Source organism: Stigmatopora argus, chromosome 4 (genome assembly GCF_051989625.1).
Source record: "Stigmatopora argus isolate UIUO_Sarg chromosome 4, RoL_Sarg_1.0, whole genome shotgun sequence".
NCBI lineage: Eukaryota > Metazoa > Chordata > Actinopteri > Syngnathiformes > Syngnathidae > Stigmatopora > Stigmatopora argus.
The window spans coordinates 4,722,405-4,738,408 of record NC_135390.1 but is presented as its reverse complement, the minus strand read 5'-3'; the positions used below and the strand labels follow the sequence as shown (position 1 = coordinate 4,738,408).

Sequence of the window (16,004 nt, the reverse complement as noted above, 5' to 3'; positions counted from 1 at the left end):
TGCAACATTTTAAAAAAAGAAAGAAAATTAAAATAAGTCAGCACCAATGCTAAAATAAAAATTATGTTTGGGCAATATCTATTCCCTATTTTTAAATGCTAATTGTATGCCACTAAGCCCACTAAATATTGGTTTTTGTGTATCAAACAATATAACTTTACTGGCACACAAATTGTGAGAATGACAGATTGTTAGAATAAAACTAAAACTCTGATTTTGAATCGAATACAAGAGCAGTTTGAGCTGTATTTTTAGATATTTTGGACAACAGTTTATGAGTAATGCTCGGCAAGATTATCATGACCACCTCCCAATATACCAATTGAACATTGTTAAGAAGAAAACCTTCACTTTCTCTTCACAGAGAATTAGGTCCTTTTCTTTGGGCAAGTGTGACAAATATTTGGAGGAACTTGTTGTTCCCTCCTTGAGTTTTTATTCTCACTGGGTTTCATCCATGGTGAGGTCATCGAAAATTTATTCTGGAGAAACTGTAACTGACACAGTTATTTTGCTGACTGTATATTCCACTACATAATTTTGCCCCCCTCATTCTGAAGCTTGGTCAGTATTGTAATTTCAACCATAATTGGGGATGCACATTAACAACTATTGGAATATTTTGACTGGGGTTTTAAATTTACTGCACACATGTTGAAGAATTTGTCTATTAAAAACAGACCACTATAGGCATTGAAGGGGATTAACGTCCTGAGTACATGCAATTTTTATGAATCATACTGCTTTTGAATTCCCCTTCAGCATTTGAACCTGCCAAGTGGGAGTCAAAACAAACTGATTAAGAAGCCACTGTGCAGTGTAATGCTTTCACAAAGCTGCTGAGTGCCAATGAGGACTTACTGGCTACACTTTGTGATGGAAAAGCACCAGGGACCTCAACCAGTGGTGCCTTAAATCACTGAAAATAATATATAAAACAACATCTCATGTCAAGTGCACTCACTTTCTATGATTTACATGTTTGACATTTGTAACACAAAGTTAACCATATTAATAGAAAACCACGCTCTACCTTAAAATTGATAACAAGTGACAACAGAATAGCAATGTTTTAGGATCGCAAAGTTACTGCCTGTGATGGTGTATGAAGTGTGGAATTTTTACTTTAGAGTTATTTTCTTCAGAATTCTCCACCTTTGTGTGTGTGTGAGGAATGGAGTACAAACCGCATGAAGTTAATACATTGGCCTGAGCATTGATGCTTCCTTCGTTCTAAAGATATAATCAAAATTGTCTCAAAAATCAACCGTAAAGAGACAACTAGAGATATACTGATACAAGAAAAATGAGTGTCTTTTAGCTGTTCATTGTCTCTGGTGGCTCGAGCAAATATCATTTTTTTAGTATAATCATACCCTTTCCACCAAAAAAGCCCCCCCTCTCAATTTTGTATTACTTGAATGTCTATTTAACTTCAGAATTAATTTTACAGTGAGCACTTGCTTAACCCCAAACTTGTATTTTAACTTCACTTAGCTGAAATATTTGTGTTTCTGGTTGTCCTGGTTGGCCTGTTCCATCTGGCCACTGGACTGCAAAATACCATTCACACATGGGAGACAAACTTTGGCATTGTTATTTTTACAAAAGCCTCGCGGATGTTAACCTGCTTAAAACGGAACAAGGAGACAATGAATTTTGAATCTACACACAGGTAAATAAGATAAGTCTTCACAGCCACCTGATAAATGTGTTTCTGCAGAAAATCTGTATAGAGTGGTACCTCGAGATACGAGCTTAATTTGTTCCGGGACTGAGCTCGTATGTCTATTTACTTGTAACTCAAACGAACGTTTCCCATAGAAATGAACTAAAAACAAATTAATTTGTTCCAACCCTCTGAAAAAACACCAAAAACAGGATACATTGGATTGGAAAAACATTTTTATTTGTTCTAATTCGCCATCTATTGACAAAGTAACAAATAACTAGTGGTTTAATAGTACTAAAATGTGTTTAATAGTACTAAAATTAGACAGATTTTGCGGAGGAGAGAGAGAGAGAGGGACAGGGGGGATGCTTTTAGCACGGCAACGCGCTCATAACACAATATAAACAAATTTAAATGAACTTGGATTACGATGCAGACACACTCAAAAATAGGTTTAAGCTAACCTTACACTAAACTTAATTCTAATTTAGTTTAAAATTTTGATACCTTTTTTCTCCCTGGTTGGCTCTATTTGCCTTGCCTCCACCCTGACTTTCAGATGCAACCTATTGAGAGTTGTTTGCTTTTGTCTTCCCTTCAAAATATTCAAAAAATGATGCACACAAATGTCCTCACAATAGGATAACACACGACCACTTGCCAACTTTCCCGGGAAGTAGTACTCCTCTCGTATTAGCGAACAAGCTCCGCCATTCGCACTGACTAACGGGAAAAAAAACACTAAGCAGCTGAAAAAATGCAACGCTCCGCCCAGTGCTCGTAGAGACATTACACGAGGGAGTTGCGACCGGAGAGACATTACATGAGGGATTTGCGGGGAGAGAGACAGTGCCCATGATGTTCTTATGAGCAGCCTCTCTCACGTCCGCTGTATCCTCGTATATCAAAATTTGTCTCATATCTCAAGATAAATATTTGCCTGAAATTTTACTCGTATCTCAAATTGCTCGTATGTCGGGGCACTCGTATGTCGAGGTATTACTGTATGTTAATGTCTCTAGGAAAGAACATTAAACATGAATTATTACATTTTTAATGAAAAGGTTGTTGCTGATAACCATTCAAAGCTTGAGGTTTTGCATATTTAGTCCTATTTTTAAGGTTTTATAACTGTTATAATAATTGTATAATTGTTTATTTATTATATGAACTCAAACGGTAACTTATTTGAAATATTGTGCAAATGTGTCACTTCTTTATTTTCACAAGTTCTATTGTCTGGATTAAAGGATTATAAATAATATTTTCCTGCCTTTTAATATCATAAATTATCAAAATTGAGCACTAAAAAACAAAAACAAACCTAAACTATGTTTTAGTGACCCATTACACCCCTAGTATGTAAAGGGTTAGGGTTAGTCAGATAAGTTTGATCACTCAAGGTTAAGCAAGATAATAGTCCCTCAGCTGCCTCCCGTGACAATTTGAGAAAAGGACAATCTGATTATTACAATGTAGTGCCAAATAGACTATCTCATCTACCTTAAATGCACACAGATTGGCTCATTGCCTTGCATCAGTGAGGAATTGCAAGATGACACGTATTGCAAGTGATTGTTGGAGGAAACGAAGTGAAAAACAGGTCTGGGGTTGTAGCTTCACGTTGTGGGTTTCAGAGTGACAAGACCCAGAAGCTAGCTGGCTTGGTATTACACTGGCGCTTCCTGCAACCACTGGCCAGAGGCAGGAGTTTGGGAAAGGGTTCTGGTTGGAAGCTGTGTGAGAACTGTGCATGTGTGCACGTTGCCCCATAGGATCACCCCAGTTGGAGTGTCTTAACACAACTTGCTGCTCCCACACTCCAACCAACAGGCTGTGAGCCTCAACCAGTTCCCGCTGTGGTTTGTTTTACAACCTTGAACCACATTTAGCCTTCAAAACCTCAGAATGGTAATCAGTATTTCCCAGGATTCCACTTTTAACAAGCCATTTTACTTATATTTACAATATGATTTGCTGTACAATATAATTTGCTGTAATATTCTCAAGGTATTCAACTTTATTTTTCTAGCAATTATTTCTCTGCTGTCATGCAAATGAATAGTCCATGTCTGGATTTGATTTTGTTGTTATCCCCATTCTAGGCTTTCACTTCAATTTGCTACAGCATGCAGTAGTGAAGCTTGCCTGTGTGTGCGTGTGTGCATGTGTGTGTGTGTGTGTCTGTTTGCTATTAATTGGCATCCAAGGCATCAGCTAATGCTTTACTCTGTCCAGTAGGCCCTCTTTTATAATTCTATTACCACATGGTCCCTAATTTGCTCCACCTCAATTACCAATACTCCCAGAAGTCTTCATAATGAGACAAATCAAGATGAATGTTCTGTTAAACACTTGTACAAACACAAGGAATTTCAAATACTGGAATGTAGTGTAATTCTATTTTATCATTTTTGCTTTATATTTTTTTCTGTATATCTAGTGTTAAACTGGGAAACGGGCCATTGCTTATGTACAGTTTGTTCCTGCAATTATGGACATGTTCTGGATTCAACATATTACCAGTGTTTAAATTCATAGTGTTTTACTTTTCTACCAAAATGATGTAACTCTAGAATGTGTATTAAGAAGGTAAAGGGCCTCTCCACATAGTGTAATGACCATGAAGCCTCAATAATAAGAGCAGTCATGGTGCTTTTGGATCTTTTTTTGGTACATAAATAGTAGCATTTTGTCGTAAATGAAAAAGTGGTCACTGGTATTCTTGTTGAATTGTAAAGAAGAGCAAACAGAGGTGCCCGCGCTCCTCAAATAATTTCCAGCCCTCCCTGCCTTCTTCATCTGCAAAAGGGTGTCAAATATGCGTTGTTATTATTTTTTTCCACAACACGGTGGCTTGCAGATGTGTGATAAAAGCATGTGAGAAAGCATGGTTCCATTCCACCTGCCTTGTTTTTCATATTTTAGGTCATACATCTGCACATGGGTAGAGGGAGTGCTACATTCTCCCAAGGCCTTCTGTCTTTTGGCCATGCAGTGTGGTCCTCACATGACCAATCAAATATGTCAAACTGCTAGTGCCCCCCCTCCATCCCCTCACAAACACATGTACAGCAAGCGGTCTGGCTCCAATTATTATGGCACCCCAAGGAAAGCTCCCAAAGTTCCTATCCTCTCCTTATCTGTCAGAAATGAATCTCTCTCGTTTCCTACAATTGGCTGTGCTATATATCGTTTGATATTAAATCACATAGGTTTCTATTGACTACATGACCAAGAAAAATGTTTATCATTTATATTTATATCACTGGGGGGATGACCCTGCAGCTCAACAATGTAGAAAGAAACTTGGCTGCAGACTGTCATGTTATGTTGATTATGACTAAAAGGCTCTGCTAAATGGGCTCAAGTGGAAAGATCATTTGGAAAGCATATGAAGTAACTTAGGTTTGTTTAATGTGAAAGATAGAGTTTGGGGATGGGCAGGATGTGGAGGTAATGTTACAAAACGGCCTAATGATTCTAGACCGATTCATCCCGCCCAAATCATACTTGGGCCCTTGGCTTATTTAACTATGTTGATAAATGTTGTTCCAAATGTTGATTAAGGATCTCTTTCACTTGTTTGTGTGTCAACAAATCCAGCTAACTCTGGTTATGCATCTCTGATCTCCCATTACTGTTGTTTTTGTATTTGATATGTATGTCATAACATAACACACTTATGGAGGTCTTTACAGTGTGGCTAAGGGAGGAAAACTATGAATGAAAATTAGCATTGACATTGCCATACTAAATAAAACTACTCAGCCTGCCGCTACATCTGTAGTCATTTTAAGATCTTATTTATTCCATTTAGGCACTCATTTGAATTCACCAGCACATATAAACAAATCCTAACGACCCAAACTTTTGATGTCATAAACAGATGCTCAATTGTGATTGTTCCTTTTAACTTTATGAAATCATGTGGATATTTTCTTTCAAATGTATCATCTTTTCTTTGCACTGATCAATCACTGTTTGTAGTAGTTCAACCACTTTGCCAGCTGTAGCCCTTCCTGATTTATCTCTTCATCCCTTATCAGATTTGTTTTGATATATATCTTATGTGCTAAACGGTACGCAAAAAAAGAGAGAGATAGCCAGCTATTAATTTCCCTGCCAATTATAAGATAACATGATCGGAATCTTGATCTTTTTTTTCCTATGAGGTAGTTTTTGCAAACATTAATGAACAATGATCCAAAACATAAAGCCAAATCTACAATGGAATGGTTCACAAATAAACTTATCAAGGTGTTAGAATGGTCAAGTCAAAGTCCAGACCTGAATCCAATCGAGAATATTGGATTCGATAACTTTATTCATCCCGTATTCGGGAAATTTCATTGTGACAGTAGCAAGAAAAGGCATAGTTATAAGTTAGACAGTACAGTCGCAGAGGCCTCAGAACAACAAAGCAAAAGCAAAAAGCACAAAGTACAAAGCAAATCAAAGTCAATGGGATCATTATCAATCACCAAATCATTAAGACAGAAAAGCAGCAAAAACACAAACCGAGCAAGAGTGGACGGAGCTACTGCCACCGGCTGCCACTTGAACGGTGCCATCTTGATTTCGGTAGTAGAATATGTGCTGTCCACAAATGTTCTCCATCCAACCTCACTGGGGTCGAGCTGTTTTTTAAGGAAAAATGGGCAAGGATTTTAGTCTCTCAATGTGCAAAACTGATAAAAAAATCTAATTTTATATCTTTATTTTTGAAGCCTGAAATATGGCCAAAGATTGAAAAGTTCAAGGGGGCCAAATACTTTCCAGTTTCTGTATATTTAACAATTATTATCTAATTATACAATATATTGCTGAGGATTTGCATTTGTTTTTTTTTGTTTTTTCCACCTTCCATTACACCTGCTTTGCTTGTTTTAAATTGGTTTCCCCTACTGTATCAAGCTAGATCAGATTCAGAACCTTGACTCCTATGTTTACGGTTAAACCTCTGCATCATCGGTGTCTACCACAATGTCCCAGTATGTATCATGTTAACCAAATCAATGCATTTTTTTTGTTTTATATTTTAGACGTGCATTAAACCTTGGTATCCTGCGTGACCCGGGTTCAGAGGTTGAGGATCGTCAGTACCAAATTGATCTTCAGTCCATCAACATTGGCACAGCTCAATGGGAGCAGCTCAAACCAGAGAAGGAGGGAGTAAAGGGAGGTGTATCTGCGGACGGTGAGAGGAACTCCCAGAACCCAGCACTGGAGTGGAACATGGCCAGCAGGTCAGAAGAATTATTATTTCTTTATTGTATACAGACAGCTTTACTCCATCATCATTATTTTGTAAGGAAGTCGTCACACTTTACCCCACCTTTTTCATCAAATTGTCTGGCAGAATCATTCGTAATCGCAGCCGTCACACACACATGTAAGATGTACAGAATATGTGTTAGCCAACAAAACTGAGTGAGAGGTGAAGTTGAGCACTTAATATCACAAACAGAGCCAGATTTTTTTTTTGTTATGACTTGGCAGCTCAACTAGTGGTAAAAAGAAAATGCATTATTGGGCTTAAAACTTATTTGTCAGTGAGACAACCGTGACTAGCTTTGGACAGATGAAAGATACTTGATTTGGGTTGTGGCATAGGGTTTGGCAATAGGTTTAACTGATAGTTTCAAGTGGTTTGATGCGTTGGGAAAAGCTCAAGTCCAAATGATTTTTCATTAATTGGGTTTCAAGTGTAATGATAATTATAAATACTTTTTCTCTTGGCAATCAAGCGTCGTAAGCATTTCTGTATAGAGAACTGCAATTGATGTCAGTCGTTTAGTTAAGAATACTTCGTTTTTTGGGGAACAGAGTTTGTTGAATTTTTTAATTGTGCATTGTATTGTTTTTTTTCTGATGATGGTGATGTGTTGCAATATATTTCTTATGACTTACTCCATTGTATGCCTGTGGGATGTGCAAGTACCATTTTCATTGTAGTTGCTCTTCTTTTAATGGACCTCTGAATATGTATCTACATTATTTTGATGATTTTAATATGCTCAGGAGCTAAAACAAACTTCAGTCTTACAGCCTGTTTGGCTTTACCTTCCTTTTTCCACTCATGACAGAACAGACACAGAAATCACCAAATCAAGGTCTTTATTTTATTTATTTATTTTGTTAACTAAAAATAAGTGTGACAAAGTAAGATTTCTCTCCAACCATCTTTAAAGCAGGGTGCTCATAACCATCAAGATACATCATAAAGTGAGCACGTATGCTCTGGATATTACAAAATGGTTGTGTACTCTTACTGTTCCTTTATGGTCTAATTACTGTATTGGACGGTTATAAGACAATGTTTTTTGCATTGATATAAGACTGAAAAAGTGTCAGTCGTCTTACATTCGGGATATAGACATTATACGCATTCACAACACTAGATGGCGCCGGATAACTTTAAAGCAAATGCTGAACACTGATGTTAATTGAATTCAATTTAATGCCTTTATTGTGTTTATACAAGTATAATTAGATTTAAAGCTTCACTATGAAGTGCACACATAAATAAGTAGTCAATATATATGATGCAATTATAGCAATTTTGTTGTTTTATCACAGTAGATTGGTTAAAATACATTTAAAAAACCAGAAGCCATTCATTTACAAATGTGATTGCACTTTAGTTTACATAATTAAATGTTCCGATATTAAGATGTGATAGACAGCTTTTGCATGATTTGAATGAGGCAAAATAACATGCTTTTTCTCTTGTACAGTCATTATTTTATATATAAAAATTGAATTTGATGTTCAAAAAGTCTTTTTTCAAACTTGAGATGTGAAAAAGAGGATGGTGGTCTTATAATCAGGGTTGTGTTATATATAAATTAAAACCCAAATAATGGGGGCTGAATTTGTAATCGACCAATAATCGATCGGGCCGATATTTGGACATTTGACGTATATCGATATCGGCCTTTTTTAATCTGGTCGTGAAATCAATTTAAAACTGGGTTATTTCGGCTCAGATACAGCTGTACTTCTCCTCTCTGATGCGTGCTCTCTCCGGCTCTAACTTAAACAACCATTTTTACACTTTTACTGTAAATGAATATCGGCTACAATTATTGGTTATTGGCCTCCTTTAACTACCAATAATCAGTATCGGTCTTAAAAAAACAAACATCGATAGATCACTACGGTGAATTGTCTATGTACTCCGATTTGAATGTGAGTGCACTGATAATGGATGATGTGTTGTGCGTGATGATTAACTAAGATCCCAAATATAGGCCAGAAAATTGCATGATCACTCAAACAGAATAGCAAAATATGTAATCTGATGTATGGTGAGTTTTATTTTTTCTTAAGTCATGGAAATGTGTTCAAAACTGCTTGAGTATGTCAAGGTCATTTTTATAGTGTGTTGAAATGCACATTTGAAAGGATGTGATTAAAAAATATATCTTTCATGAAGAGTGAGCTCAACACAGCACAACTAAATCAGCATTCTTTCTTTTGACAGAAACATCTCATGGCAAATGAGTTTTTGCAATGTGATTTTTTGCTGTGTATTTTTAATGGAATTTCCAAATTGTTATACGATATCTAATGACAATCGTTTTAACAGTTTTAAATCATTTGATATTATTTTAGTCCTCATATCATGGGATTCTTTGTCTTTTTGAACTCTGATATACACTTTAGATTTATATTTTTTCTTTGTTCAATTACGCAGTGATAACATATTTTTACGGTGAATTTATAAATTCTTAACTGTCTTCCAAAGTTATTAATGTGATTAACATGGCCACCTGCAGTAAATAAAATGCAAATATTTGGTTTCAACTTAAACATTGAACATGAAAAGGAAACACCATGCTCGGAAGCCACATCCCTTTCCAAGACCAATTATGACTACACCCATGAATGTTCTTAAATTTCAGCCAACAAAATAACAATGCCAACCATTAAAATAAAACAATCTTTTGAAGACCCCCCAAAGTTGCTTCCAAGACAAGTAATTTTATACTCATTTAGATGATTTTCTTAAAAATATTAACACAAATTTCATTAAAATTAAAAATAAAAGTTTGTCACTATTGTTATTTTTACATGCTCACTGTGCTGAGCATGATGTCATGCATAACTGTGACTTGACCTCCATGTGAATTATTTTTATGTGTTTATCTAGTTCTTCTATTATCTCCCCATGAGATAAGAACTGAGGTAATCAATTCAATTGAATTTCATTTCTACATTCCAGTTTTACACAAGACTATGATAACTCCCTTACTTGAATTCATAACAAAGCTGAACAGAACAACTACCAATTACATAAGACAAAAGGATCTTAATGCTTTGTTAGTTGTCTTGTGTAAAAACAAAAATGCACCACCTGGAATACAATAAAGATTTCACAAGTGCAAATTTCAAAAGTTCTTGCCTTCCTCTTGTTTTCAACAACGGTACCCTCACACTACCTCCTGTTTTGGAGACTACGCATGTTCTCTAAAAATGTTGGGTTCACTGGAGTTCCAGTAGTTATGGATCAGCAGTGGCCTCAGTCAGCTTCCTGAGATTTTGTGAGGAAATTCCTGCACCATGGATCCATTGACAGGATCTGTCCTCATCCCAGTCTGTAGTTGCTGGATAGGAAAGACCCCTTGTCAGGGCTCTGTGAACTCCCCATCTCTCAGCTTGTCAACCTGTCTCATTTTGCACATGCCACTGCTGTTTAGTTTTTCACAAAATAAAAGCCACACTTCCCTTGTATTGTTTCCACTGCATCTACTTTAAGGTATAGGGACACACACACAGCTCAATGTCAGAGGCCCCCCATATATCATTGGTAAACTGAGCCCTATGAGTTTTTGCTTTGCTGGTGAATGATAGCACCTGTCCCATGCAACATGACACTCATTGTTTCAGTCTTTGTCTGACAAGAGATTAGCTAACACCAAATGCTCTCATAGATCATTTCCCCTCGGAATATAAGATATTTCACTCTACATGAATCCCTCGAATATCGCGGCTTCAACTTTCACGGATTCACTACATCGCAGATTTTTTTGGGGGGGGGGAAGTTCATAAAAATGGGAAAATCCACGCTGAAACTCGCAAGCGGAAGCCACTCCCCTGTATTCTGCTTGCCACCAAGAAAATGGTGGAAGACAGAGGACTCATCACTGAAGAAAAAAAATAGCGCAAAGCGGGCAGTGGCCATCATTTTTATGCGAAAATAGAGCTTTCTGAGTGGCCGAGAGCCGCTCTGAGGGTGGATTTTTATCAGAAATGCAAGCTCTGTGCAACCTGACGCTGTGGCGCTTATTTAAAAATAATATTTGCTCTGCGAATTGGATGGCAGAGAGCATCAGCAAAGGGGGATTTTTTTTTTTTTTAGAAATGCAAGCCCCAGGCGACGTTACGGTGGACGCTACGGTGGTAGTTTAATTTCCCGGCCAGTTGGCCGACGATTTGGCACCCCATGCCCGTGGCGGGCCCCTACGTGCAGCGCTGGTCGGGGCTTTGGGTGCCCGTGCCCGCAGCGTCGGCCGGGGGTGGTTGCCCCGTGCCCGCGGTGTCGGCCGGTAATCAGCGGCGAGCGAGGTCTGACTCGGAACAGGCAGCAACAAGTTTTTGGGAAGAGGATGCCGGTCATTTTTATTCAAAAACGAACAGAAAAAATTCAGGCTTCACACGGATTGCATGTGTGGGGATGCTGCTAGCTGGCATCAGCCTTAATCAACAAGTTCGACCGTCCTCATGGTTTAAAAACAAGAACAAAGCCGATGTTTTGACAGATTCGTTTATAACAGAAAATGGTGTTTTTTAAGTCGTTTTGTTACCTGCCATGTTTAGTCAGGCGAGTACAGTAATCCCGCGAATATCGCGGACAATGGACCCATGGCCACAAGAAGACAAAGGAATTGGACTGAAACTCCCATTTATCTGTTTTTTTTATTTATATCAAACGGAGAGGAACTATTTTCCCTGTGTACAGTATTTAAAGTAGTTACATTTTTAAATATATACTTATATAATATATTTAGATATTAATACATTAAAGTCATTTGACATGTTTATAGCTGTAATATTTAATAAATATACACGTTTTGATAATTGTTCTTGTGTTCTTGTATTTCTGTATAGGCGTGAAAACGTGTTGTGGTTGTTATAATGGGGGCAATCCTACTTTGCGTTTTTTTTATTTATCGCGGCCATGTCTGGTCCACATTAACCGCTATATTCAAGGGATTTCTGTACTCTACATATAAATGTCAGAAAGTAATACTATCTTGAGAGCACTAGTAATGCTCATTTGTATTGGAAAAGTAAAAATGATAGTGGTTCTGTTTGAACACTGTACCCCAGGCCACCTAGAAACATGGCTTTTTAAAATCCAGGCCAACTATAAATATTGCAAGCCATACATCACGATTGTTTTAATAGCAGCAGATGTGGCAATTAACAGCACCTTTTAAAGCTGGGCTGTATATTTGCTTTACTGCTAACAAATGTTCCCACAAATATGACTTGATTGTGGGAATCCACATTAGTGAAAGTGTTAAAAAAAGAAGAAAAAACCTTGCTGTGAGAAGGTCTCAGTTTGATCCCATTTATACAGTTAAAAGATGTTCCAAATTGGGACTTGTCAAATAACGTCTCGAACCATAATTTTGATGCCACTTAAAATGTCTTTCGCAGGCTATTTAAAGACTGGATTCATCCACGAAAAAAAAAATCCAAATATTTGGAGCTTAACTTTTGGTCCTGCTGAATATGACATGCCAATGCAAGTGTATGGAATTGTTTGTAATAGTGGTTTAAATGTGAACCTCTCCAGCTTTTTGCTCAATTTGAGTAAAACTGTTAAAATGAATTCTTCCTTAACAAACATAATTCCATTTGTCAAACTGTTTTACTCTGAGTATATTTACCTCACTAAATCAGACTTTAATCATCTCTAATATTTTGTCCCTCCCTCTCGAATGAGTTTATTTGGCAGAGGTTAGCAATTGTTCCGTTTTAAAATTAATTCTTATTCACTAAATGGTAATTTTAAAGCAAATTTTATTGAAAATTGTGCAAACCAAAGACTATTATTGCACATTATTTGTTTAATTATTTTAAGTCACACTTTTTTTCATAGTTTGGCTGGATCTTTGACAAATAAACAAGTGTGACTTATATGTTTGCTTATTTTTTTGTTTTGTTTTTTGGTTCCTGCCTGTCATGTTTTTTATAGTTATATGAGCAACAGTTGTGTTAACAGATGTCTATTTAGCATGTAGTTCTCCATTTTACAATTGTTACCTTAATGTATGTTTTTTCTGAGTTTCTGATTGAATAAAAAATGCCCTCCCAAAAACGTTCCTTTGTCATATAATTTTTCTTTTCATTGTGTATTCTTTGGCTGGTGTATAATGGGGTTTATTTATTTTTTTACTCTCCATACTCTAATCAAAAGATTCAAAGAATCACGAGGAGTATCTGCATCTAAGCCACAACGCCCAAATCAATGTTGTGTGTATGTATACATATAATACCATGACTACTTTTTGACCTACTTTTTTGTATTGGCAGGTGTGTATGTATATAGACATATTTTACTATCAAGTAACTATAACTCTATTTGTACAGTATCAGGAGGCACCAGGAGCGTCGAGCCATTTTGACCCCTGTGGTAACTGACTTCTCTGTCCGAGTGACTGCTGCCCCCGCCATCGTCTTCAGCAAGAATCTCTCCCTTGATGCTGTCCAAACAGAGGTCAGGGCAATGAACTCAACACAGGCTGTACCAACAGTGTCAAGTATCTTTATAGTTCACATCATGGTAATTTAGATATTTGGTCACTAGTAGTGGGACCTTATTACCCTTCGACCTTGGCTTTTTGCAACTGCGAACTTGGTTCTTGATTTTTTCGGAAATGTCAGATGTACAGTATTAAGTCTTAAAAATACAGTAAATCCCTGAGTAGGAATCCCACTGACAGGAAAACCATGTAATGGAGGCTTTTGACCCACAAAGTTCAATCCTGTGTTTGTACAGCTGATGTTTTTGGCACAGCTCACTCCAACTTCCTACCATTTGATGCCTACATTTTCCACGCTAACATTCCCCGTGGAAATGGATAACAACCAATTCATAACTTGCACTTACACACTGTATACACACATCTTGGACATGCAAAATTTGATCTGTGTATCTCTCAAGAATTTGCAAAACCTAAATAAAATGTCAAAAACAAATTGTATTTTATTTAATGAATTTGCTAATATTCTGTTTCAACAAATATTTGCTATTTGAAACTGTCTTTCTTTTGCAGGACTTAGTGGTGTGTGGGCATTCCCTTGAAGTTAATGTGACCAGCAGTTTGGATTTTTACCTCAGTGTTGCTCAGGTGCACCTCCTTCACCAGCTTGTCAGAGACAACTTGGGCGGCATGGAAACTACTCTACAAGGCACTGAGGTACAGACCAGTACATATTATTGTATTATATGTACAGTTGTGGTCAAAAGTTTACATACACTTGCGAAGAACATAATGTCATGGCTCTCTTGAGTTTCCAGTTATTTCTACAACTCTGATTTTTCTCTGAAAGTGATTGGAACAGATACTTCTTTGTCACAAAAACATTCATGAAGTTTGGTTCTTTTATGACTTTATGTGAATATATATATATATATATATATATATATATATATATATATATATATATATATATATATATATATATATATATATATATATATATATATATATATATGGATAAATATTTAAATATTTACTCAGCACACACTGTGGTACTCTAATGTGGTTTTAGATTACTGTGTTGCACTCAGCTGCAGCTTTCGGGCCCGTTTCCTATTGTTTACAGGACACGGATCTTCTAGGCGCCATTTGCAGAGTCTGACCGCTTAATAAAACTTGCTAATGGAACACAATATAAAAATATTTATCAGCTGCGGTGAGGATGAGACCCGTAGGGAAAAGCAATGGGTAGAGAAAATAAAGTGTTAGTGCAAAGTAATTTTAAGGAGTTGACCGGCATGGAGTAATTCCACTTCTCAACATGTAGTTATTTTCTGTTTCTTGCAGTTGTGTGAATTTAACAAAATTCCATTCGCCTTCTCCAGGGAGAATAATTAAGATGATTTTTTTTTAATTTACATAGTACCAGTTTCAATATCCTGTTAAAACAATCTACAATCATTTTCAAATCCCATTTGTTCTATAGACAGATAGGAGAATAGAAATGCTAACTTTACTTCTGTTCCTGATTTTGTTTAAAAGCCCTCATCTTTGACTAGTAATGATGCATGGCTTGATTCTGCTTAAGGAGAGCTAATGGTTAGGAGAAGGTTCATCCAGGTTAAATGCAGGATGAGTAAGATCAATAACTACTCGATGGGGTCGGGGTTCCCTAAAATTACATGGGATAGTGGTTATCAATTCCCCAATATGTATCAATACATACCAATCCTCATTTACCTATGATGTCTTGCGCAAGGATACTAGTGGCTGCAAATCTGTACACTTACACAAGTCGACTACCATATAGTTTATGAGCCAAAGTTGCGCATGCATTCTAATCCCGACATATTTATTTATCAATAGTTAATGGGGTCTATGTGTATGTCAGACATTGGGCCACGTGCTTGCACATATCTGACTGGACCACTCCCAGTCATCCAGCGTGCCTTTATTGATTTAAGGCTGTAATCCTGGTCAGTGGTTGTCCTATGGCATTTTGTACTAGTTCCAGCCTTTTAATCCATTCATGGGAAAAACATAAAGCAACACATTGCATTACACAAGAGATGTAATAACGTGTGAATTATGGTCATCACGAATGGATAAAACGGGCCTTATAATTTAATTCTTAATGTCCACCTGAAAACAATGTTGGGTTAATTCTCATTCTGAGATGTTATTGCTAAATCAAAAGAGAACCAAAACAGCATTTGCGCTTCATTGAACTAATACCTCACTGTAACTCCAGTCAGACACATGATGCATTTAAGGCAGACCCAAGAAAAGACATACCTCAACACCTGAAGCATACATGCAACCCCGTTTGTAACATTACACTGTTTATTTTCTGTTATGTGAACCGGAAGTTGTTTAGGTTTGCAGGCTTTGAATGTTGGCAACGTCAGGGCTATGCGAACACACAACTGCTTTTGAATACAACCAAGGCGTTTTTGTGCGACAGTTTAACTTTGGTCTGAACGTAGCCTATTTTTACCAATGATCGGCAGTGTCTTTCCTTTCTACAATATTGTGATCCTTCACCACTTCGCAGCTTCAGTACATAGTTAAGTATAATATAATCTCTTCTCATTTTCTGAACCGCTTTATCA

At 36.9% G+C, this 16,004-nt stretch overlaps 1 protein-coding gene across 4 annotated transcripts in view; it reads left to right on the top strand.

Annotated features, from left to right (window-relative positions):
* The window catches only part of vps13b (vacuolar protein sorting 13 homolog B), a 341,198-nt gene that overhangs the window by 208,117 nt on the left and 117,077 nt on the right, over positions 1-16,004 (top strand). For all 4 annotated transcript variants that reach the window (XM_077598167.1, XM_077598171.1, XM_077598169.1 and 1 more), the window contains exons 32-34: positions 6,718-6,921; positions 13,280-13,406; positions 13,966-14,109. In XM_077598167.1, the coding sequence (XP_077454293.1) occupies positions 6,718-6,921; positions 13,280-13,406; positions 13,966-14,109 (475 nt within the window). The remainder of the gene's footprint in view (positions 1-6,717; positions 6,922-13,279; positions 13,407-13,965; positions 14,110-16,004) is intronic.